The following is a 23176-nucleotide window of genomic DNA, read 5'->3' as shown; positions in this document are numbered from 1 at the left end:
CCCCAGGGCCCCTTCCCCAGGAGCTCCCTCCCTCCCTCCTTCCCTCAGCCCGTCCCTTGGCCTTGGTTTGCCCTTGGTGCGGCAGCAGTGCTTCTCTGTGCCTTGCTCTAGACCAGCCAGAGGCCCTGGCCTTCCTGTGGGTTCAGGGGTCCGGAGAGCTGCTGTTGCCGAAGTGCTTGCTGGGGTGACCGAAGGCAGCTGCAGCCCCTCTGGCTCTGAGCACGCACTGGTCCAGCAGGGCCCCTGAGGTGGCCCAGGTCCTGGGTGCAGGGGCAGTGGCCGGCAGTTGGCATGGACTCAGGTGGGCACCCTGCCCAGAGCAGAGGCCAGATGCCATCAGAATTGGATTAGGACCACATGGGGCAGCTCTCGGCTAATCTGCCCTCTCCTTTCCACGAGTGCCAGTGGAGGCCAAGCGGGGGAAGGGACGGGGCCCAGGTCTCCGCAGCTCGGCCTAAGACCCAGGCTCCCTGGCTTCTGGAATCCTCCTGGATAGCTGAAAATGCCCTGGTCTCCTCACCCTCCCCAAAGCACCAGGGGGTGTGCGGGGGGCCTGGGCTCAGCTAAGTCGCCCCTCCCCCAGCTCAGGTCACTGTGTCTGAAGCAGGAGCGGGAACGTCCAGGTGAGAACTCTGGGGCCTTGAGGGCTCCCAGGGTCGGAGATGGGAGGGTGGTCCTCGAACCGCTCGTTCTTCGGGATGCAGACCAAGCCAGGCTGGGGTCCCTCTGTTGGGGCCACCCACCTGGGCACCCGCCCTTCTTTACGCCCGCCCCTCCGCAGGCACCGGGCGAGCGCCAGAGCCTCTGTGGCAGAATCGGGCACGTTCCCAGGGGCCTTGACATTTTAAATATTTAACAAGGCCTGACAGGCAGAGGAAAGAGCTACCAGCTGAAGCCCATCTGCTTCCTTTTATCTGGGAGAGGCCAGAGCCCTTGTGGCTAAATGGCCCTCCACCCCGGCCTCCCCCCCAACCCCGGCCCCAAGTCCGGGGGCTGGGGGGAGGGGATGGGCGAGGAGGAGAGCAGGAGAGAGCTCCTCCGGCCCTGAACCAAGCCATCTGCCCCGATCACACACCCACACCAGGCCGGGTCCCTTTAGAGCACAAAGCAGGAGAGACCCAGGCGGCCCCTCAGAGCTCCTGAGCTGGCCGTACGGGCGCCCCCTCACCCAGCCTCAGGCCCACCTCCTCTGCAGGGGGGGCGGGGGCAGGAGGAATCTCCACTGCCCGTTCCAGCCCAGGTGTCACCTGCACACAGACGGAGCCAGAGAGCAGGAGACAAGGGTGGCGGCCAGGGCCCTGGGTGGACAGAGGTGTGATAGCCAAGACAGGAGCTGATGCGATCAGCCGGCACTGGCCGGCAGCAGCCCTGGCACCAGCAGCCCTGCCGGGGAAGAGGCAGCTGGGCCAGAAATGCTCCGGCCTCTGGAAACTGGGGCCAAGCCTGGCTCCCGGGGTCCCGGCCTCCCAGCAGACCCAGCGGGCAGGACTGGGGAAGGCTGGTGCAGGGCAGGGCAGACGTCTGCTCTGGAGCAGGGGAAAAGGGCCACAGGGCAGAGGGGGGGACCAAGGTGGCAATCAGGCCTCCACCCCTAGAACCTTCTAGAGGACACACCCCAGGCTCCCTAGAGGCTCCCTGCAGCAGATCTCAGATTTGGACCTCTTCAGGATGGCCTGCGCTGGTGCCACCTCCACTCAGCACTATACCGGGCCCCCACCCCAAGCCCCTCCCTAGAGGACCGAACCCTACGCCTTTCCTCCTCTTCCTGCCCCCCTCAACTGCACAGAGGGCCGAGCATATGGGGAACCGGGGGCACTCGGTCAGGGGCTGCCCCGCTTGTCTCTTGGAAGAGCTGCTGGGGTTTCAGTTTGGGGCCCATCCCGCCGGCATGTGCGATTTGGTGCCGGCTTCTCCCTTCCTCTTCTCTGTCGTTCCATTTCTAGTTAATCCAAAGAAGAGATGCAAGCGGGAACTGCTGATTACGGACGCACAGGTGCAGGGGGTCGGGTTGCCCCACACAGAGCATGTCCCACTCAGGGGGAAATGGGAGCGCACAGGCCCGATCATGGTCATGGTCGTGGTCAGGAGTGCCTCTGGGAAGCTGCTGCAAGCCCGCCCAGCCCTTGACGGGGCCTGCCCCCGGGGCCAGAGAACGTCTGCAGGGAGGAGTGAGGGGCGGCGCAGGGCCGTGCATCCCCGGCGCACACGCCACCCGTGCCAGGGCTCTGCTGGCAGACTTACCCTCCGTGGGTGACGTCTTCAGCCTCCTGCAGAGCCCGCCCACATCCCCGTAGGTTTCCTGGACTTTCTGCAGCGCCTCGGCCCCTCGGAGCTCCATGAGGGAGCGCAGCTCAGCCAGTGTGCACCCAAAGCCCCCTGCGTGGGGGGCCTCCCGCTGCTGCTGGGGTTTGGGGTGGAACTCGATGGAACTGTTGGCCACGTCCCCCATCCTGCCTGTGGTGCGGGAGGGGAGGGTGTCCTCCAAGGTCCCAGCGCCTGGGTGAGGTGCGGCGAGGTGGCGGCAGAGGGAAGTGGCCGCACACAGACACCTGGGGAGAAGGAGGGGAGAAGAAGCCCGGGGCTCGGTTGAGACCCTCCCAGGCCCACCTGCCAGCTCACCCCCATGTCCTGCCACCGCAAGCTCGCCGCGTGGGGAAGCAGGCGGCGCCAGAGGCTCCTGGTGGGGACCTGCCGCCGCCAGCAGTAGCCAACCTGGGACGCGAGGCTCTCACTGCCCCCTAGTGCATCTGGGAACCCACACCAAAGCAGGGGTGACGTGTCAGGGTTGAATAGTGGCTGGTCTTGCCCTGGCGCGGTTAGGTTATCTGTGCCTGTGCCCAACCTCGAGCTTTCCTCGAGCTCCCACGCTTGCCTGATTAAGACTCGCCCGGTGCAGCCGGCATGCTATAAATCCCTGGGGGCAGCGGTCTTCTGGCGCGGCCTCTGCGGCTCAAGGTTTCAGGCCTGGCGCTGTGCAGGGCTCCGGGGAGCAGGCCAAGCCATGGACAGAGCCAGCTGGGCGCTAGGTCAAGGCTTAGCGTGCAGGGTGTTTCTGCTGCCTTGAGGGGACCTGGGGTCGGGGGCAAGGGAGGAAGGGGGGTGCGGTGGGGAGGGTAAAAGGAGGGGAGAGGGAGAGAGGGAAGGGGAAGGAGGGAGGGAGGCAGAGAGCGGAAGGGAGGGTGGAGGAGAAAGTGGAAAGCAACCACAGGTCACTGGTGACTTCTCCGTCACCCTGGCCCACAGCACAGTGCCACCCACTCCCCTCCACACCCCTCTGCCCTCCAGATGGCAGAGTAAGGAGCCGGGGTCTCCCCAGGTTAACAGCAGAGCGTCAGGAAGTTGTCGTCCCTCGCACTGTCCCCACACCCCGCCGCCACCAACCCACCTGCCTGAGGAATCTCGGCACCTGGCTGCCCTGCCTGCCGCCTTCACAGGGTCTGGTGGCGCGGGCCACGGGGGCCTGCTGGGCCGCCCCTCCTCGGGCCCCTAGCTCCTCCTGCTGGCCGTTCCCCACCTCTCATTCCCAGCTTGTGGCCTGAGTATGCGTGGTAGCATCCCCCAAGGCCGTGCGCTAAGCTCCCGGACTGAATCGGTCTCAGCGCACGTGGCCTTGGCCTTCACACCAGCAAAGAAGCCTCCTGGCGGTGAGGCTCAGTGGGCCCGATCCCTCACCTTTGGGGAAGCTCCTGGCTCAGAGGATCCTCTTGGAAGCAGAACTCGGCCACCAATCCAGGTTTCTGATCTAGAACCGCCCATAGAAACACAGTAACCCAGAGCCTCGTGGCCTCTGCTCTCAGGAGAGCCCTTACCTCTCTGTGAGGCCAGCGGACGCCAGGAGCATGGACGTGCCACAGTCCTCAGGGGATGAGACCAAGGTCCCTGGGAAACAAGGTCCACTCCCCCATGCCCACAGGCCTCAGGGGGTCTCGGAACATGGTGGAGGCCTCAGTTCCTCTGGACACTGGCCTCACGCTGTCAAGAAAAATCTCACGTACTTAAGGCAGTCCCGCCAGAGAGGTCTGGGAGACAGAGAGGCACCTCAGCTAACGGCCATCCAAAGTGAGCCAGGTTTTAAAAGTTTGGGCACCTAAGTGTTAACTCTAGATACTTTCTGCACAGAGCAGCCTTCATTGCCAGATGTGGGGACAAGATGGCGGACACACGAACGCACCGTCCTCTCCGCTCCCATGCGTCTCCCCACCTCCTGTCCCTGCTGTTCACCATCTGACCAATCCTTACTGAGCATCTACTGTATGCCGGTGCCGGCCGTCTCTGCTGGGGACAGAGGGTGGGCAGGACCGAATGGCCGGGATATGGGTGCCTAGCAGTTCCCGCTGGTGGGAGAGATGGAGATAAGAGCTTCAGAGCAATGGGGGTGCAGTTTCGGTTGGGGGCCGGGGGCCAGGGAGGGAAGAGTGTTCTGATACCAGGAAGGAGGCGGATCCCACGGGGCCACGAGCGGCAGAGGCCGCCACCGAGCAGAGGGCTGCTGGGTGATGATGGACTGTAGGGGCAGAAGCCGGGAGACGACGGAGGGGGCTGCAGGAGAGGTGGGGGCAGGGACCCCGGGGGCACGACCGGAGCTCAGGGGACTTGAAGGAAGCCGGGCTTCCGGGAGGTCGGGGCAGGGCAGGCTCCTTCCGGGGTGCTCTGTGAACGCACCTGCGCACCCAGGTGGGCACAGCAGGAATCCTCTGCCATCTGTCAGCTCGGGAAACTGAGGCTTGGCCAGGTGTTCTGACTGCAGGGTTTCAGGAGGCGCTGGAGGCCGTGACGGCAGCTTTCGAGCCACCCGAGCTCCCCGGCCCTCTGCAGACGCCGCGGGCCGTCATTCCCCCGCAGCGGTCTCCTTCCCCTCCTTTCTCTGCCCTGAGCTCCGTGCCCCTGTCTCTCCATTCCCAGAAGGTAGCACCCTGGGTGCAACTGGCGGGGTCGGGCTCTGTCTCCCCAGCCCCCTAGCCTGTTGGTTGCTGGAGGGGAGGGCGGGGCCGGGTTCATCCGCGGTCGCTCCGCTTTGCCTTTGACCAACGGGCGCTGTGAGTTCCGGTAGGATGGGGGGCACCCGGCAAATATGTGAGTCACTTGTCGCTGAGCAGAGTTCCCAGCCCTGGCTGAGGGGGGTGGCCGGCGCTCACCCGGGGCTCTGATGCCCCTGCATTCCAAGACCTTGCAAAGTCGACCCAACGAGCTACCAGGGCCTCTCCAGCACTTCTCTCTAAAAGGGAAGCCAGATGGACAATTTGTTCCTTTTATCCTTTTGGCCTCTACACCCTCTCTGTGGAGACCAGTTGAAAGGCACCCAGCCCCGCCCACATGACACTGGTGGGTTCCAGGGGGTGACCCAGTCAACCGCCCATGGTTGGGTGGGCTCTTGGGCCTGTGCTGGGAGGCAGCAGCTCATCCCAGGGGAGGTCTCACACTTCCAGGGGCACCTGCAGGCGGGCACAGCATGGCCTCCGCCCCGACAACCAGGGCTCACCCAAGGGCGGCTTCATCTCCCCCCGCCCCCCCCACCCCGCTCCCTGCTCCTGTCCCCAGGTGTGGCCCTGCCCTCCATTAAGCAGCAGCCGGGCCCAGACACAGCCATGCCGGGGCCTTGGGCTGCTCCTAACTGGTGTGCTGTCGCCACTGCGGCCAACTGGGCCCAAGGTGACTCACGGCAAGGGGACCGGGCAGGGAGTCGAGGCCTGGCCTTCTGCCCTCGCCGCAGCCCCGTGGCTGGCCTTGCCGTCGCTCCACGCCTCGGTACCCCCGGCACCCTGCCTGCACCGCAGCCCGCTCTCTCTCCCTCGGCCCCCGCCAGGCCCCACGTGCCGCCCAGCACCCCACAGGCCTCCCTCCAGTCGGGTGGCGGGTCACCGCATCGCCCAGTTCAGGTGCTGTCACCCTCTCTGCCTCCAAGCTGCGCTGGCCTCCGGAAAGCCGAGCCCGTGTTTCAGTCCTCCCCTGCCCCGTCAAGCAAAAGGCCGCATTCCTTCAAAGGACCCCCACACCCCAGCTCCTGTCGTGCGCTGGCTGTGGGTCTGTCCACACACGCCCACAGCACTGCTGGCCTGCCACAGCACGCAGCCCGGCCGCCACACCTTTCTGTCCCCTCTCCCCCGATGGCCTCTGAGGAATCTGAGCGGCCATTCAAGCGGACCGTTCTCCAGAAGGTCCCCGCCAAAAGCGATCGCTGCTGAGTCTAGAGTCCCGCGACTGGCTCTATTTCGCTCCGCTTGGCATGACAACGGCCTGTGAGCGGGTCTTTCCCGCAGCTGGGTCATCAGCTCTGAGAGACACATGGTTATCGATTCGGCAAGAAGTCTACTGCATGGTCAGCCCTGGGTGGGGACAGGGTCCTGGAGGAGTGAGCGAGCGGGGCCTGGGCGGCCCAGGAGGAGCCGGGAGCCTTGGGAACGCCATGACCCCCAGCTCGGGGCCCCTTAAGCCGGAGACGGTGGTCCTGCTAAACTTCCTCTTCGTTAACTCCACAGGCCACCGGGTACAGGGGACATCAGTCAAATCAAGGTCTGTCTTGAGTGACTGGTGGCCGCTGGAGAGACCAAGCAGCGTATACTCTTGTTTCCCTGGGTTCTCCGTAAGCCTGGGCAACGGCCTCCCTCCGTCTGAATAAGGACAGCAGGCATCACCGAAATGGCCAAGAACAGAAGTGACTTTCCGGCCTGGGCTGGCTGCCTAGAACGGTCTGTAGGCACCAAAAGGGCAGGGAACATACCATTTCTGTACTCCTTCATCTCTCAAACCTTAATTGGCTTAATTGAGTTGAAAACCTCCACAGAGGGGGACTCGGACCTTCTGGCTTTTGCTCCCTCCTGGCCCAAACTGGCCTGCACTGGTGGGTGGCGGGAGCAGACCCGCTGCGGGCTCCCTGGCCCGCCTCCCCATGGCTCCGTGACTTTCAACAGGCTGCTACCCAGGGGGGCGACAGGCACGGCAGGAGACGATAGCTCAGCTGCAGGCCTGGACATTTTGACACCTGTTGCCCCTGGGCCCCGTGACTCATGTCCACCCAACCAGAAACCCAGGAGTCCTCTCCCCCCTGCGCCAGCCCTCCCTGGCCACCGCGGACCGGGCTTTGGGGGCTCTCCCAGCACCTCCCGGGTCCCCCACTTGGTCTCCTTGGCCCTCCCTCCAGGCCCTGGACAGCTAGGAGCTTCCTGGATGAGACGCCTTCTCTCCTTCTCAGACCTCCTGGCCTCGCCTTCCAGGTCCCTGAGGAGAGAGTCAGGCCACCCCTGGCAGCTCAGCCCCTTGGCTGCCCGGAGAGAAAGCCCTTCTGCTTCCCCAGCAGCCGGTCCTGCGCTCTACCCAGCGCCTTCACAGGGGAGGCAAGGGATGGAGGACGAATCCCACCTGCCGGCCCCCCAGGTCACAGGTCGCAACGCATTAGAATTTACCGCCGTTCACAGCTGTGGAGACACAGTCCCATGGCAGCCGCTGGGGGCCGAGTGGAATCTGTCCCCACACTGGTGACCGGGCATTCGCCACTGGCACCGCCACCTCCCTGTCAGTAAGCTGGTGGTGAGAACACTCCCCCGTTGTGAGTACAACCGGCCCAGGACACCACGCTCCGAGACGAGAAGGGAGCAGGAGCCCCTGAAGTCGAGTCCCAAGTCCCATCTGAGTCCCTCTGAGGCAGTGTCCCAGGGCACAGGATGCCACCTGATGCCCGCCCGCCCACCCGCCCTGTGCCCTCCCTGCAGACCCAGCAGCAGAGGCACTCGCCGTGGGGATTCCTTGAAATAACAGTCCCCTCCTCTCTCCACCTCTGGGCACCTGGAGACTGGCCTCCCGGCACCTTCAGACAGGCTTGGGGCCGGGGAGCCTGCAGGGGAGCGAGGAGCGGCTGCCCTGCCCTCACCTTGCCCTCGCCCTGCCCTCGCCCTGCCGTTGCCCTGCCCCTTACATCCCAATGATCCCAGGCAGGTGAGGACCGTGGCCAGCTACCCCTTTACCCCTGGATTTCCCACACCGCCCCTCCCCCCCAGGCCCTCTCCCTCCTGCCGGCCCCGCCCCCTCCCCTCTGCCCCACGCACCTTGGCGACCGCCCTGCAGGGGAAATGAGGGCTCCAAGGACGAGGCCCCGCGTTCAGCCAGGGAGGGAGGGAGGGAGGGAGGGAGGGAGGGAACCCGGGGGGAAGGAGCCGAGGCAGAGAACAGCCTCATTAATATTTCAGAGGCACCGTCACTGCAGCTCCTGGGCCCTCACAGCTCCACCGCTTATGCTGGTGGTGGGAGGAGGATGGGATAAAAGAAGGAAATAAAACAGAGAAAACAGATTTAAAGGGACAGCTCCGTCCCCCCTCCGCTCCTTCCCCGCCTTGTTCCTGGTACAATCTGTGCACGCGCCAAGTGGCTCTTGCAGAGAACAGCTTTGGGCAAGAACAATAACAGCAGAAAAGGGTCAATCACCGCCACGGACCCTCTCCCCAAACTCCCGCCTCCACCCACATGGGGCTGCCCCTGTTGTGCTGTGACCAGGGCACCGGGGCCGCCTCAGGGACCCACGGGGGCTGCCAGCAAGGCCAAAGGATGCTTCCTATCCAGAGCCTGGTCCAGACCCAAAGGAACATGTGAGGCCAGCGGAAAGACAGATGCACAGACTCTGGGCATTGGAAGTCCCCACTAATCAGAGTCCGTTCAAGGAGGATTTGAGAACCCAGGGAAACACAAGCCTAGGTTCCTGGAGGTGGCAGGGACCGGGCTTTACCTGATTCAGCCCCTCTCCTCGGGCGGGGGAACCTCCTCGGTATCCCTTGCTACTTGATGGCCCAGTGCTTTAGCCTTATCTAGAGCAGTGGACACCGGACCTGGAGGGGTCCCCACTCCCCCAGCCCTGGGGGCTGTAAAAACGCATAGCCCCAGTCAGAGCCTCAGTCAGGAGGGGGTGGCACTGGGCTCTGTAAAGCCCCCCCAGAGGCTCACGAGGCCCAGCCAGGTTCGAGGCCGCATATTTGCCTCTGCCTTCAGAGGCTCCAGAGAGGGCCCAGAATCCTCCAGTTAAAACAAGCTTATCCTTCCCTGGTGGCGCAGTGGTTAAGAATCCGCCTGCCAACGCAGGGGTCACGGGTTCAAGCCCTGGTCCGGGAAGAGCCCACATGCTGCAGAGCAACTAAGCCCGTGCACCACAACTACTGAGCCTGAGCTCTAGAGCCCGTGCGCCACAACTACTGAGCCCACGTGCCACAACTACTGAAGCCCGTGTGCCTAGAGCCCCTGCTCCGCAACAAGAGAAGCCACCGCCATGAGAAGCCCACGCACCGCAACGAAGAGCAGCCCCCGCTCACCGCAACCGGAGAAAGCCCGCGCGCAGCAACGAAGACCCAACGCAGCCAAAACCGAAACAAATAAATAAATAAATAAAGTTATTTTAAAAAACCAAAACAAAACAAGCCCATCAGGGAATATAAAATGGTGCAGCCTCTATGGAAAACCGCATGGTGGCTCCTCAAAAATTTCAACAATTACCGTAGGACCCAGCAATCCCACACCTGGGTACATGCCCAAAAGAACTGGAAGTAGGGTCTCTAAGAGATCTGCACGCCCACGTTCACAGCAGCATTATTCACAGCGGTCAAAAGGTAGAAGCAACCCAAGTGTCCATCAATGGATGAATGGACAAACAAGATGTGGTCCATCCAATCAGTGGAACGTTATTCAGCCTTAAAAAGGAAGGTCGCTCTGACACCTGCTACAACATGGCTGGACCTACAAGGCATCATGGTCAGGGAAATCAGCCAGACACAAAGGACGGATACTGTATGACTCCACTTGTATGAGCTGCTTAGAGCCGTCAGGTTCCTAGGGACAGAAAGTAGGATGGGGGCGGGGCACGGGCTGGGGGAGGGGGAGGGGGGCTAGTGTCTAATGGGCACAGGGTTTCCCTTGGGGAAGATGAACGGTTCTAGAGATGGGTGGTGGGGATGGCTGCACACCAACCTGAGTGTACTTAATGCCGCCCAGCTGGGCGCCGAAAAATGGTTAACGTGGTAAACTTGATGTTATGTGCACTTTCTCACAATTAAAAAACCAAACAGGCCCTACTGGCCCTTTTGCTCCGTATCCAGACTAGCTTTCCGCGGTGCCCCAGGCCACACACTGATAGCAGGAGTTCCACCACCTTGACTGGCCGATCAGCTGACGATTCTGCCCATGTGGATTTTGACTTCCTGGAGCGTCCCCTCTACCCGAATGGAAACCTAAGCAGACCTTTCTGCACCCTCACCCTTCGGCCTCAGGGCCCTTCGGCACCACCCATATCCTGTCTCAGCTGGGTGGCTGCCACAATAGGTGGCAGAGGAGCTGAGAGGCTAAGCTCGCTGGCAGGCTTTGCCACTGCTCTTGTCCCCTACTTGAAAGAAGTGTGGCCCTAAGGGCCTCCCCGTGTGCCTCCTCTCTCCCTGCTGCTAGTACGCACTTCCTCAGGGGCTCTGACCCCACCCTGTCCTCAGAAGGAACCAGAACACCTGGGAAGGCCTGGTCTCCAGACTGCAGATTCTGAGCAGACAATATGGCTTTAGGAGGTGCTCACGAATCCCCAGGAGCTCGTGGCAGAGACTCGCTAGACTTTCCCTGATTTCTATTCCTGTCTTCCCACGTTGTATTTTAATTTTTAGCTATAGGCGTCTTGTCATCCAGCTAACAACTATCTTCCCCCAACTCCAGTGCAGCTACGGAGGACCATGTGACTAGGCCCTGGCCAATGGGATGTGAGCAAAAGGGACAAGGAACCGCCTTACTCTTGGACAGCACTGAGGGTTCTCAGCGCAAGGGACAGAGCCAACTTCAAGGTTGTGTCCTTAAAGGGAAGGATGTGTCCTCCCCCGCCCCTCTCCTTCCTGCGGGCTGGAATGATGATGTGAAGACAGGGGCAGGAGCAGTTACTTTGCTCCATCCTTTGCACATGGGATCCACATGTCAAGGATGGCAACACCGTCGAAGGAGCCCAGATCCCTGACAGCCAGCAACGAGCAGAGGCCAACGTGAACTCAGGCGGTCCGGCTCTAGAGAATTCTACATTGTTCACCTGCCGAGTGCCCAGAAAACCACAGGAAAGCAATGAACGTGTAGTTAAAACCAGACCGGAAATCTGTCCACATACACCTCAGGGCTCGGAGGTGCAGGTGCTGGGGTGAGACCTGGCTGCGTGAACCGACACAAATCACTCAACCTCTCTCCGTCTCCGCTTTTGAATCCGGAAAATGGGTCCTCGCTCCTCCTGGCTGCATTGGTGTGAACTCCAAGAACAGGGCACCACCACCACCACACACACACACACACACACACACCTAGGAAGGGCCCCAGGTGGCCCGCACCCACCAGCCCTGCCTGCAGCCCAGAACTCACAGGCAGGACCAGGCTCCACCAGGGAGGCCAGGGGCTGACCCCATGGGCCTCTCCCATGCTTCCCTATTGCTGAGGGCCATCCTCAAGCCTGATGCTTCTGGAGGGAAGTCCACACTTGCACATGGTGGCCCTCACAATCCCGGGTACCCCCTGGTCCCCAAGGGAAGCTGGAAGCCTTTTTCTTGCTGGGGCCTTGAAGCGTAGTTACGGGGGTCAAGCCTCTACCCTGGGGGGCAGTCATTTGTTTTCTGCCAGAGAGCGAGAGTGCGAGAAAGCAGGAGCAGAGAAGCCGATGGGCAGGAAGCATAATGGCACTAATTATCCAATTACGGCAGCTGTGTGCGGAGAGCGCGCATCGCAGCAGGGAGCCGGGTCAGCCGCCCCTCCCCCGCACTCCGGTCCGGCCCACTCTGGCCCATACCCCTGCTGCTTTACCCTGTGAGCAGGTGGCGGCCAGTGAGGTCCCGGGCCTGCCCTGCAGAGCGTGGCCTGGCCTGAAGTCTCGGGAGCATGCCTCTGGCCCCAAAAGGGGTAGAGAACACACACGTGGGGGCCAGGAGGTCGCGGGGCCCTGTCCTCCAGGCCTCCCCGGCCGAGAACACGCGGACAAAATGAAGGCCCCTCCGTCCCAATCCTGCCCGAAACATCCCCGGCTCTGTCCATGGTACCACACGGCCCACCCTGCCAGCTTCCGGTCCCCAGAGCCAGCTCCAAGCCACCGGAAGCAGGCAAGTCCTAAACAGGTAATTAAGGAAATTATAGACAGCTGGAGGCCACGGGATGCTGCAGGCCCAGGGTGACTAGATAAGGAGACTGCCAGGACCCAAGTGTCCTCCTAGGGACACGATCCATGGGGGCCCCATGGTGGGTCCTGCCGGGGAAGGGTCTGGTTTCTGGAAACAGGCTGAAGCCCTTGGGAAGACAGGCTTGGAGGGACTCTTAGGGTGAAGGTCAGGGGCGGGAGACTGTCAGGGAAGGACACCCACTTCCCTGTGGCCAGCAAGAGTCTGGAAGGCCAGGCTGCAAATGCGGGCCCAGAGATGTGCCGCTGACTTGGGCTCCACCAAGGGGGTCTCTGAGTGTCGGCAAAGTAGGTCTCCTTGTGTCCCTCATAGGACCCAGTTTGGCTGGAGGTTGGAGCCAGGTCCAGCGCCCTGGCTGAGTCCCCCATGGAGCCGGCTCAACTGGGAGAAAGAGGTGATGAGGACCATCGTCATACAGGGACCCTGGGCACAGGCCACTCTGAGCACGTAGAAAACACCTTGGTCTTGGGCATCCCACTGGGAGGGCTGAGTGGCAGCAGCACGAGAGTGCCGAGTGGGGCAGAGAAGATGTGTTCAGACTGAATACGGGAGTCCAGTCTAGCTGGCCTTCTGTGACCCAGACACGAAGAACTAGCACACCAGAGCGTTTGGGCCACCTTTCCAGGCTGACCTCGGAGGGACACGCGCCAAATGTGTGGATGGAGGAGAGAGTGGCTGGTAGTGCCACCCCAGAGGACGCCTCGGAAGCTGCAGCCCAGGGATGGGCATCTGCAAGGCTCTCAGGCTCCGTTCCAGCATCCTTACCAACCCCAACTGGCAGCAATGGCAGGATCTGAAGGTCACCAGGGCACCAGACGGCAGGGGCCTGGCTGCCATCTGAATCACGCAGACGGCACTCTGCTGGGTCCTGAAAGCTATTTCTCATGGAGAACCTGGCACACAAATCCAGAAGTATTTCCAGCGAACCTCTGAGAAGACACCGCAAAGCTCCGCAGGCCCACGGTGTGCCCAGGAGGGAGTGGGGGTCATGCAGAGGCAGGAGGGCCCCTGTCACACGGGAGTGCCTCAATGACAACAACGCAGGGTCCGAGTCCCGTCCCTGCATGCCCCTGCTGACTGCAGCCCAGTGAGGCCGAGAGCCAGGAAGGGGGTGGGGGACGAGGGGGGATAAGATGGGGGGCGGGCCTGCCGCCACGTGCAACGCGATGGAAGTGCAGCCCCCGTGCCACCCGCAGGCGCAGCCACGCGGGCCCCTCTGGGGGCCGCCAGGGCAGGGGTCCCAGGCAGCAGCCCTCTGGCCGCACGGATGGATGGCAGGGTCGGAGGGACTCTCGCTCCGCTCCGCTCCCCGGGACAGAGGTGTCCGCGAGAAAGAGCCCGGCCACCGGCCGTGGCGCTGCGGGCCGTGCAGCCAGGGGCCCAGGAGGGAGGGATCAGGTGGGCTGGGGGGCGCCCAGGATGGCCGGCGCCTGCGTCCCAGCCCCTCCCTCCGGGCCTGCTGCGGGCACTGGGCCACATCAGGCGGGAGCCTCCCTCGGCGGCAGGGCCGCCCGCTCGCAGGGCAGCGCTCGGGAGCCCAGCACCGAGGGGACCGGACCGTCCGGCCCCGGGCCACGTGCCTCCCTCCCAGGCCCCTGGCTCCAAACCAAGATGGGACGCTTTGCCCAGCTTCTTCCAGGAGGAACAGAGCTGAGGCCCAGAAGTGGGGAGGGGGTGCCAGGGAAGGTTCCCCCGGGCCTGGCGTGGCAGGTGGAGGCCCGCTCACGGCGGGGAAGCGGGCGCCTGGCCCTCCCCACGCTGCGCACCGCCGCCGCCGAGGGCGCCCAGCGCTTGCGGTCGGGGGCTGGTCCTTTCGCGGAGAAGGGCCCTCCCTGCGCGGTGGCCACCATCGTGCCCAGTGACCGTGTGCACAGACGTTCGGCAGGGAGGCCACCACCGCTCCCCGGTCTGGGGTTTGTGTCGGGACGTGGGCGTGCCGGGATTACCGGCGTCCCGTGGTCCGGGGGGCGGAGGACGTTCCCAGGCCAGTGGGGAAGAAGTGCTCGCGGCGGCCCGGTGGCATCCACCTTCGTTCCGGGCCGGCCGGAGAGGTGACTCCAAAGCACAGCACGAGGACCAAGGCCCCGCGCTCTGAGGTCCCCCGCGGCCGGGACGGAGATGGCCGGCAGTGACGCCTGCGTCTCCCTGCCCCTCCCTTGGTTGCCGGCTTGGTTCTCCCGCCTCTTGATCAGGAGGGTCTGTCTGGCCATCCTGGGCTGTGGGCCTTTGCTCTGATCACGTTCTCCTGCCCACACCCACCTCCCCTGTGTCCCTCTGTGAGGAAAACCCACAGCATCTGCGGAGAGCCAGGCACCACCCGAGTCCGCAGAGAAGCACCCGCTGCTCCGGACTCTAAAGAGGTGCAGAGAATGAGAGCTTGATTCGGGGACCGGACAAGTGGCTCTAAAGTTCAGGGGACAAGAAGAGCAAAGGAGTTTTGTTTTGCTTTAAGATAACTGACGTGGGACCTGCAGGCCAGGTATCAAAAAATCCAGGGTGTGGGCAGTTACCAGTGTGGGAGCCCACGCCCGAGTCCACAAAATGGGACAGACAGCCCAGAGACAGGCCCTACCACACATCAGGATCACACGTTAACCAGGGGACAAAAGGTTTAATAAAAGAAACAGGGATGATGGGTTACAGCTTGAGAACCTTACCTCATACTATTCCCCAACACAAATTGTTTTTGGATAAACAGGGCTTGGCAAATTTCGGCCTCGGGGCCAAATCTGGCAGCCAAGTGTTTTTGTGAATAAAGTCTTATCGGTACACAGCCATGGTCAGGACAGAGACCTTGTGGTTTGCCAGGTGGAAAATATATAGCATCTGACCCTTTGCAGAAAAAGTTTGCCCACCCGTGGATTAAAGAGTTAAACATCTTAAAACTGCAGCTACGCACACGCTCCCTCACACACACGCAGACACATGGCCAACCCAGAGGTGGGAAGTTCTCAGATTTCTCCAAGGGATTGTGTAAGCCTAGAAGCAATGGAAGAAATCACAAAAAAATTGTGAGATGCAAAGTGTTAACCTTTTGCATGAAAAAATGAAAAGGCAATGAATGAAGAGGATTTAAAATTATTTGCAACAAGTATGCTAAACTGTCACTATGTTTCATGGATAAAGTTTATTCAGACCCACAAGAGGAAACACTTGGACCTCCACAAATAAAGGAGAGGAACTGAACAAACGTGTAGAAAAATGCTCACCGTCAGGAACAATTCAAGAACTAGAAACTGAAGTAGATACTCTGGAGCTAGATATTTATGCCAGGTTGTTTGATTACAATGACTAACGCTGGCAAGGCTGCAGCGAGCCAGCCCTTCAGACGCCCAGAAAAGCCCTTTGGCAGAATGAGCTTCCGTCTGGGCACTCTCTCCTCAGGACAGAACGAGTCACCCACCGAGATGCTCTGGAGATGCCTGGATCTCCACGAATAGCCAAATAATTAAGTGAATTACAATCTCTTGAGAGAATATTATTCAGCCATTAAAAATTGTAATTACAGCCCCGAGGACCGCCCTGATACATCCTGGGTGCTCGGTAAACAGCTGTCAAATGAGCCAACGATCATGTTCTTTATTTTCGTAATAAGTACTTACTGCTTCATAATCTTCAAAAAATTAAGCCGTATCCATTTTGAAAAAAATCATTTAGAAAGGGATTACATTAATAAAGAAAATGCTTGTGTGAAGTAAAAAATAGATTACACAATTGTGCCCATGGTATAATTACAGTAATGTAAAAATAAATAGCCCATGCAAAGAAAACGGAGCAGAAACGTGTCCAGTGAAATGGGAAACACTGACTGGTACTTTGGAGATAGGATGAGGGGGGTGGGGTGTTCCTATATCTTCTACGTCTCAGCATTTCATGAATTTTCTGTAAAGAGCATGCATGTTAAGAGCACCATTTTTAAATGAAAGAAGTAAACGTTATTTTGAAAAAACGCCCAAGAGCCTCCCCCTGTCTGCAGACCTGCCCCACGAGCGATCCTGAACTCGCAGGGGCCAGATCCGGATTTGCCCAAAGAGGCATGCGGGGGCTGCTGGAAGCATCCCCGCCACATGGTGGGCTGCTTCTGGAAAGAGGCACTCTTGCCTCCCTTGCCCAGTTCTGTGCGGGCACCTGGGCTGGCCCTTGGCGAGCGTGGCAGAGCCCCCCAGACTCTCCAGGGTGCGGACAGGCTGCCTGGAGGCGTCCACAACCTCTTTACCGGCTCCCTTTCAAGGAGCCACTGGGGGCGCAGGCTTGAGAGTGGCCTCAGGGTCCCTGTGAGGACTTGGTCTGCATTGGCTCTAAAGCGGCACGGGGTGACAGAACGTTCTGGAATGACGGAAGCATTCTCTACGTGTGGCTACTGAACACTTGAAACGTGGTGTGTGGACGAGGGACGGCATTTTCAACTTTGCTTAAGTTTCGTTCAGTCGCCACTTGTGGCTAGTGGCTACCACGTGGAACCTCACAACGGAAGAAGGCGCCTCGGGACTGCGGATGCAGGACAGAACTTCTCATTTGAATAAAAGGCTTCCCCTTTACTGGAGCCACCTACAGAACACTGAGGCAGGCCCAGGACCCCGTTACATAAGGTGCTCCCCAAGGACACTGGCCACAGCACCCCCTCACACAACTCTGATTTGGACCCAAGTTTCCGGAAACCCCTTGCGCTCCAAGATCCCTGCCAGCCCTCGGAGGCGGGACTCAGGGGAAGCCTCCAGCCCTTCCCCCCACCTGAGCCTTTCCCCCTCACCCTGTGGCTCTGGTGTGGGTCCTGCCATCTACTCGGCACGTGAACTTGGCCTCATCCCCTCTTCCCAACCTTGGGCAGTCTGGGAGGCCCAGCCTCTGCTCCTCCGGTGGAGAGTCTCTGTCTTCTGTCCTGGTGGCGTGTGGGCTCAGACCCTGCTCTCCAGGTGGCGCTCCCAGGCCCACTTCCAGCACCTCCCACCCAACAGAAGGTGCCCAGGCAGGGGAGGGCTTTCCAGCCGGGCACCACTTGGCCTGGCTTCTGCCAGCTTAGCCAGGGCAGGGAAGAGAGAAACAGCCAGGAGCTGGGGTCCTAGGTAAAGAAGTGGCCTTCTGGGAAAGGGTGGGGGTGAAGTGGGGAGGAGACATCTGCGCGGTCCAGGTGTCTGCCTGCTGTGCCCGGTGAAGTTCACAGCCGGAGCCTGGCTCCCGGGCCCATCTCAGAGACGGCACTGGTGAGGCGCCCAGGCTGCACGCCCTACGCTAGACTGAAGCATCTGCCTTTGGCGCCACAGCCCAGGCCTCCACCTAGCAGCAGACATTTACTCACCTTCGTAGAGGCGCCCTGGACGGGTCACGGGGAAGACTTACTGAAGGGACTCAAATCTACGGTTTGTCTGTTTCTCTCAGTGGGTAGATGGGGGGCCCAGGTGGCTCAGCTTCTGACCTGCAGGGTCTTCCCAGGACTGGAAGTGCCCTTGACAATCGGCTCACTCATAGAATGTGCCATTCTGCTGAGTTCAGCACAGACTTCCAGAGGCTCCGGAACCAGTGGCTACACGCACAAATCAGACTCAGGAGCCTGACGGCCTGCCTTCCGATCTTGGTTTTACCCCTACTGGCTGTGTGACCTTGGGCAAGTTGCCTAACCTCTCTGGGCCTCGGTCGCCTCATCTGCAAAACGGGGACAGTAACAGCCATTGCTTCATTTGGTTGTTTCGTTGAAGTGAGAGAATGTCTGTGAAGCACTGAAAACAGTGTCTGTCACAAACTATTATCACTGTCACTACTGACATTATTTGAGGTGCTGGTAACCTCTGACAGAGACAGCAGCCATCAATTAAATATACACATCCTCAGTTTAAGAACAGAAGGGAGCGTAGTGGGCAAAGCCCACATACGTGCTGACAACTCTGTAAGGTGGGAGGAGGAAGCTGGGCCTGGCGTCGACGGCTTCGAGAGTCCCAGCCGAAGCTCGGCTCTCAAAGTCCCCAGGCGCCCAGGACACTCTCATCTTGCTCACCAAGAAGGCCAGGGTCCCTCTCTAAAAGTCACGCTGGGGGAGGGGGAGAGGGGCTGCAGCCGACCCCAGCACCCTCCGCTGCCACCTTGCGCCGGGAGAGGCTGTTCTGGGCTAGAGAGCGCTCACTGACTCACGGCCAACCTCCCCGCGTTCGCAAATGATTCAACGTCTGGAGCTCCAGCTCCGAACCCTGAAATGTCAGCGGAGTCCGCCGAGGCCCGGAGCGCGAAAGGGACTCAGACAAGGTCACAAAGACCATGAGGCCCAGAGCCGGCAGCAACCGGGTGCTCTCCGCCACCTTCTTTGCCCCTCGGGGGCCTGCTGCAGCGTCCCTGCCGGCCGCCTGCCTGGCGCAGTAGCTCCCCCCAGCGCGCTCTTAGCCTCCGGGGCTTCCTTCCCCGAAGGACTGGCTTTCCTTCTGGCTCTGCACAAAGCCCCCTCCCACGCCGCCCCAGTTCCATCTGCCTGCGTTCCCCCCTCCCCCCAACTTCTGTGCCAGAGACGCCTGCCCCTTCGATCAGACCACGTGGCGGCACTAGGCATGGACCAGGTTGGTCTGATCCAGACTGGCTGTGTCCATGGCCCTCCCTCTCCTCGAGGCAAGCAGCAGGGACAATCCAGGCCCCCAGCCCCCTCCACACGGCTCTCCAGGGGCTGGCTCCACCCTTGGACTTTCTGCTAAGCCTCAGCTGAGGCCCTCCGGGGCCCGAACAGCCCCCCAGCCCTCCCCTCTGCAGGCCAGAGCAGGCAGGGGCTTCCCACTGCCCAGGTCTGCAGCCCAGCTCCCCTCTCGTGACTCATGTGTCCTTGGTCTCCTTGGCTGTGAAAGGGGGTGATGGAAACAGTGGCGTAGCTTGGGAGACTCAGCCAGAGGGTCTAGAAACCTGCTTAGAACTGTGCCAGGACGTGTGGGACGTGCTCCCCCCACCAGGCCCGTGAGAGTGTCCCCAGCCACCCCCCAGCCAGCCAACGCAGGGCCAAGTCCCTTCCTTTCTTGGGGCCTCAATTTCCCTGTCTGAAAAATGGGGACAAAAACCCAGGCCTTGCCTCCCTCACCGCTGATTCTGCAAGTTCAGTGAGGTCAAGGTTGTGAATGTGCCACACAGAAACCCATGCCCACTCTGAGCCAGGCCTGTGCTGGGCACCCAAGCAACCAGGGCGGATTAGTAACCAGACTAGTGAGGGGTGACTGTGGTGGGTAGGGAGTGGACAGAGCTGGTGGGCAAATGAGGGGGACTGGGTTGGCTGGGGTCAGGCTGGACTTGACCCTGTGGCTGGCAGGGACCCACCTGAGGTCAGGGGCCCAAAGGCCTCACCTTTGGAATACCGAGGGGCCCCCCTCCCCCCTCCCCCCAGCCCCAGGAATGTCAGGTGCCTAGTTGAGGGAGGCGGCCCTGCCCTGCCCCTTCAGGGAGCCTTTACACACTCTCTCCCATCCCCTCACCAGACCCTCGCCCTGGGCTCTCCAAGGCTCCCTCTGGTCCTGCCCTGCCCCATGCCATGCCCCCACCCCTCTCCTGGCCAGGCGTTAAGCCCCAAAGGGACCAGTAGAAGGAAGGAGACCAGGTCTAAGGAGAGAATCAGATAGTCCAAGGGGGAGACCCAGGGCTCCCTCCTCTGGGAGATGCCACACCAGCGCTCCAAATTCCAGAATCCTAAACCCCTGAGAAAACTGAGGACCCGACCCGGAGAAGCCATCTGGCCAAGGTCACACAGGGGAGGAGGGGGGGACAGCTGTGCGCAGAGGGATGGGGAAGGAGTTACCCAAGTGTGGCCGAGTCTGCTTGCCGTTGGCATGCCGGTGGCGGGCCCAGGCAGCTGTGTGGGCGTGCAGGGGACAGTGCGGGAACGTGTGAGGGGTTCTCAGACTGTGTGTGTCCGGGAAGGATGACACAGTGTGAGGAAGCGGGGCGGGGTGGGGGCGGAGGGGGTGCCAAGAGGCTCCGAGAACGTGCGTGCGCGAGGCCGGCTCCAGTCCAGGCCCTGAGCCCCCCGGCTGTGCCCGCCCCGGGACCCGCCCGCAGCCCCCGGCGGCCTTTCTCCCCAGACGCAGATGCGCGTGCGCGCAGGATGCGGGGCACAGGGTGCAGGGTGCGGGGCGCTGCCCGCTGGCCTGGGGACCCGGGGGTGACGCGCGGCCGCGGCGCCGCAAGGACACAGCAGGCCAGGCGCGGGGCGCAGGTGCAGCGGGCGGGGATCCGTGTCCCTCCACCTGCCTGCCGCGCCACCTGCCGGGCCGCCCTCCCCGCCCGCGCCCGCGCCCACCCCGGCAGCGCCCGAGCGCCCAGGGCACCACTTACCCGGTCATGGGCACGGCCGCCACCGCGGCCTCGGTTCCGGCGGGCGCTGTCGCTAGTCGCTGCAGGCGGACGCCCGGCGGACAACGATCCGCTCCAGGGACCGAAAGGCCCGGGCACCAGGCGGCCTGGCCGGCAGCGCGGGCGCGACCCTCCGCGGCGGGCGAGGGCTGCGGCCGAGTGCTCTCCACGCTCCGCACCGGCGGCGGCGGCGGGCGACGCGGCGCGCTCGGCTTCAGCCGCAGCTCTGAGCGCGGAGGGAGGGAGGGAGGGAGGGAGGGAGCGAGAGGGGGGAGGGAGCGAGAGGGGGGAGGGAGCGAGAGGGGGGAGGAGAAGGAAGGGAGGAGGGAGCGGGCGCGGGGGGCGGCGCGCGGCGCGGGGGCCGCGGGGCTCCAGAGCCACGCGGCTCCCGAGCTACGCGCCCGGTGCGCGCCCTTCTCTCCCCCAGGACGCGCGGCGGTGCCCGCCCTTCTTGGCCTGGCGGTGACCCCGGAGGGCGCTGGCCAAGGGGGGTGGGAGTGGGCGCGGCTGGGTACTGGGGGGCCCTGGCACCTGGGAGCTCAGAGAAAGGGCACCGAGCAGGCAGGCTGCCGCTCCCTCTCCTGGCTGCCCCTGGGTCTGTCTCCTTGACAGTCAAACGGGGCGTGGAGCTGAGTTGCTGATTTGTAATGTGGGGTCCCTGCCCCCCTCTGACCCTCACCCCCGCCCCGTGGCCTCCGAGGGGCTGGTGATCCTCAGCAAACTGCCTGCTAGCAGTTGGGAGTAAGACATCTAAACACTTTTCCCGGAGGGTAGCTGGAGCTTGGGACAGGTTCTCAAAGTCAATGACCCCAAAAGGTTATCACACAAAGACCCTTATACAGGATGCAGAGATCCCGCACACAGGTGGACACACCCAGAAGCAGACACACAGGGACACACATTCGCAGACACAAGGGGAGACAGACACACAGACAAAACTCCAATGTGGAGAAGACCCCCGTATGCCCAAACACATGTAGGCACGTCCGTGGACAGAGGCCCGAGTGTGTGCCCGTGGACACCCAGTGGCCAGGCGGGAGCTGGCTGGCCGTGCCGCTGGTCCTTAAAGCCCCAAGCTGCCCAGCCCCAGGGACAGTGAGTGCCTCTGGACCTGGATCAGGCCCTGGCCCCCATCCGTGAGCAGCGAGCAGGAGAGCGAGGGGGTGGGAGCGGCACAGGACGGGGGCTGAGTGTGAGTGACAGGCCCGTGGTGCGCGTCACCAGTCCGGAGCAGGTAGGTAGAAGAGGCCTGGACACGGCCACTGATTGCTCCTTGCCTGGGACAAACAGGGTCCCGGGGTGTCCTGTGTGCCAGGCCTGGTCTGGGCACCGATGACACAGCAGACACCCCAAAACAAGGAGCTGGTGGGCAGAGCGTGAACTCAAGGCATCACAGTTGGGGTAAAAGCCCAAGGAGAGCACGGGGAGGGGGGAGATGAAAGATGGTGCTGGGAGCTCAGGGAAGGCTTATTTGAGGAGGTGCCACTGTGACAGACACCTAAAGGGCACGAAGGCTCTGCAGACCCAGGGGCTCTTCCCTGGGCCAGAAGACTGGCACAGCTCCCCACGGTCTGTCCCTCAAGCAGGAATCAGCTGCTCCACAGACAGCCCTTGAGATCTGGCACCTCTCAGTGCAGGCAGAGGTCACACTTACGTGTGCATGTGCGTACACACACACACAGAGACTCACACATGCTGACACATCCTCAGGGATGCGGACACACTCACACATGCTGACACACTCACACGTGCTGACACTCTCACAGTGCGGACACACTCACACACGCTGACACACTCACACGTGCTGACACTCTCACAGTGCTGACACACACACGCTGACACATTCACACGTGCTGACACTCTCACAGTGCTGACACTCTCGCAGTGCTGACACACTCACACGTGCTGACACTCACACGTGCTGACAACTCTCACACGTGCTGACACTCTCACACGTTCTGACACACTCACACGTGCTGACACTCTCACAGTGCTGACACACTCACACGTGCTGACACTCTCACAGTGATGACACTCTCACACGTGCTGACACTCTCACAGTGCTGACACACACACGCTGGCACACTCACACATGCTGACACTCTCACAGTGCTGACACACACACGCTGACACACTCACACGTGCTGACACTCTCACAGTGATGACACTCTCACACATGGTGACACTCTCACAGTGCTGACACACTCACACGTGCGGACACTCTCACAGTGCTGACACACTCACACGTGCTGACACTCTCACACGTGCTGACAACTCTCACACGTGCAGACACTCTCACACGTTCTGACACACTCACATGTGCTGACACACTCACACGTGCTGACACTCTCACACGTGCTGACACTCTCACACGTGCGGACACTCTCACACGTGCGGACACTCTCACAGTGCTAACACTCTCACACATGCTGACACTCTCACAGCCGGTGACACACGCTCACTCAGAACACTCCCTCCCCCCACATGCTCAGTTATTCTCACATCTTTACATGCTCACTAGTCACACATAGTCACAAACTTGCACACACTTGTACACATTCAGTTATTCACACACACTCACACTTCCTCAGTTATTCACACTCACACCCACTCTCACCCACCCAGTCACACTCACACCCTCCCTCATGCCTCTCACACAGTTGCTCACACTCTCTCTCTCCCACGCACACTTCATTCATGCACGCTCACTCACGCGC

The 23176-nt window shown here is 61.6% G+C and overlaps 1 protein-coding gene across 5 annotated transcripts in view; it reads right to left on the bottom strand.

The window, feature by feature from the left end:
* Window positions 1-2449, bottom strand: part of ATP2B3 (ATPase plasma membrane Ca2+ transporting 3) — a gene marked incomplete at both ends in the record, with an annotated part of 39378 nt that extends 36929 nt beyond the window's left edge. For all 5 annotated transcript variants that reach the window (XM_082864853.1, XM_082864852.1, XM_082864854.1 and 2 more), the window contains one exon: window positions 2242-2449. In XM_082864853.1, the coding sequence (XP_082720979.1) occupies window positions 2242-2449 (208 nt within the window). The remainder of the gene's footprint in view (window positions 1-2241) is intronic.
* Between the last annotated feature and the right edge of the window lie 20727 nt (window positions 2450-23176).

Source organism: Leucopleurus acutus (assembly GCF_964270905.1).
Source record: "Leucopleurus acutus genome assembly, chromosome: X".
NCBI lineage: Eukaryota > Metazoa > Chordata > Mammalia > Artiodactyla > Delphinidae > Leucopleurus > Leucopleurus acutus.
Note: the sequence above shows the minus strand (reverse complement) of the source record. Positions and strands in the feature narration are given on the sequence as shown.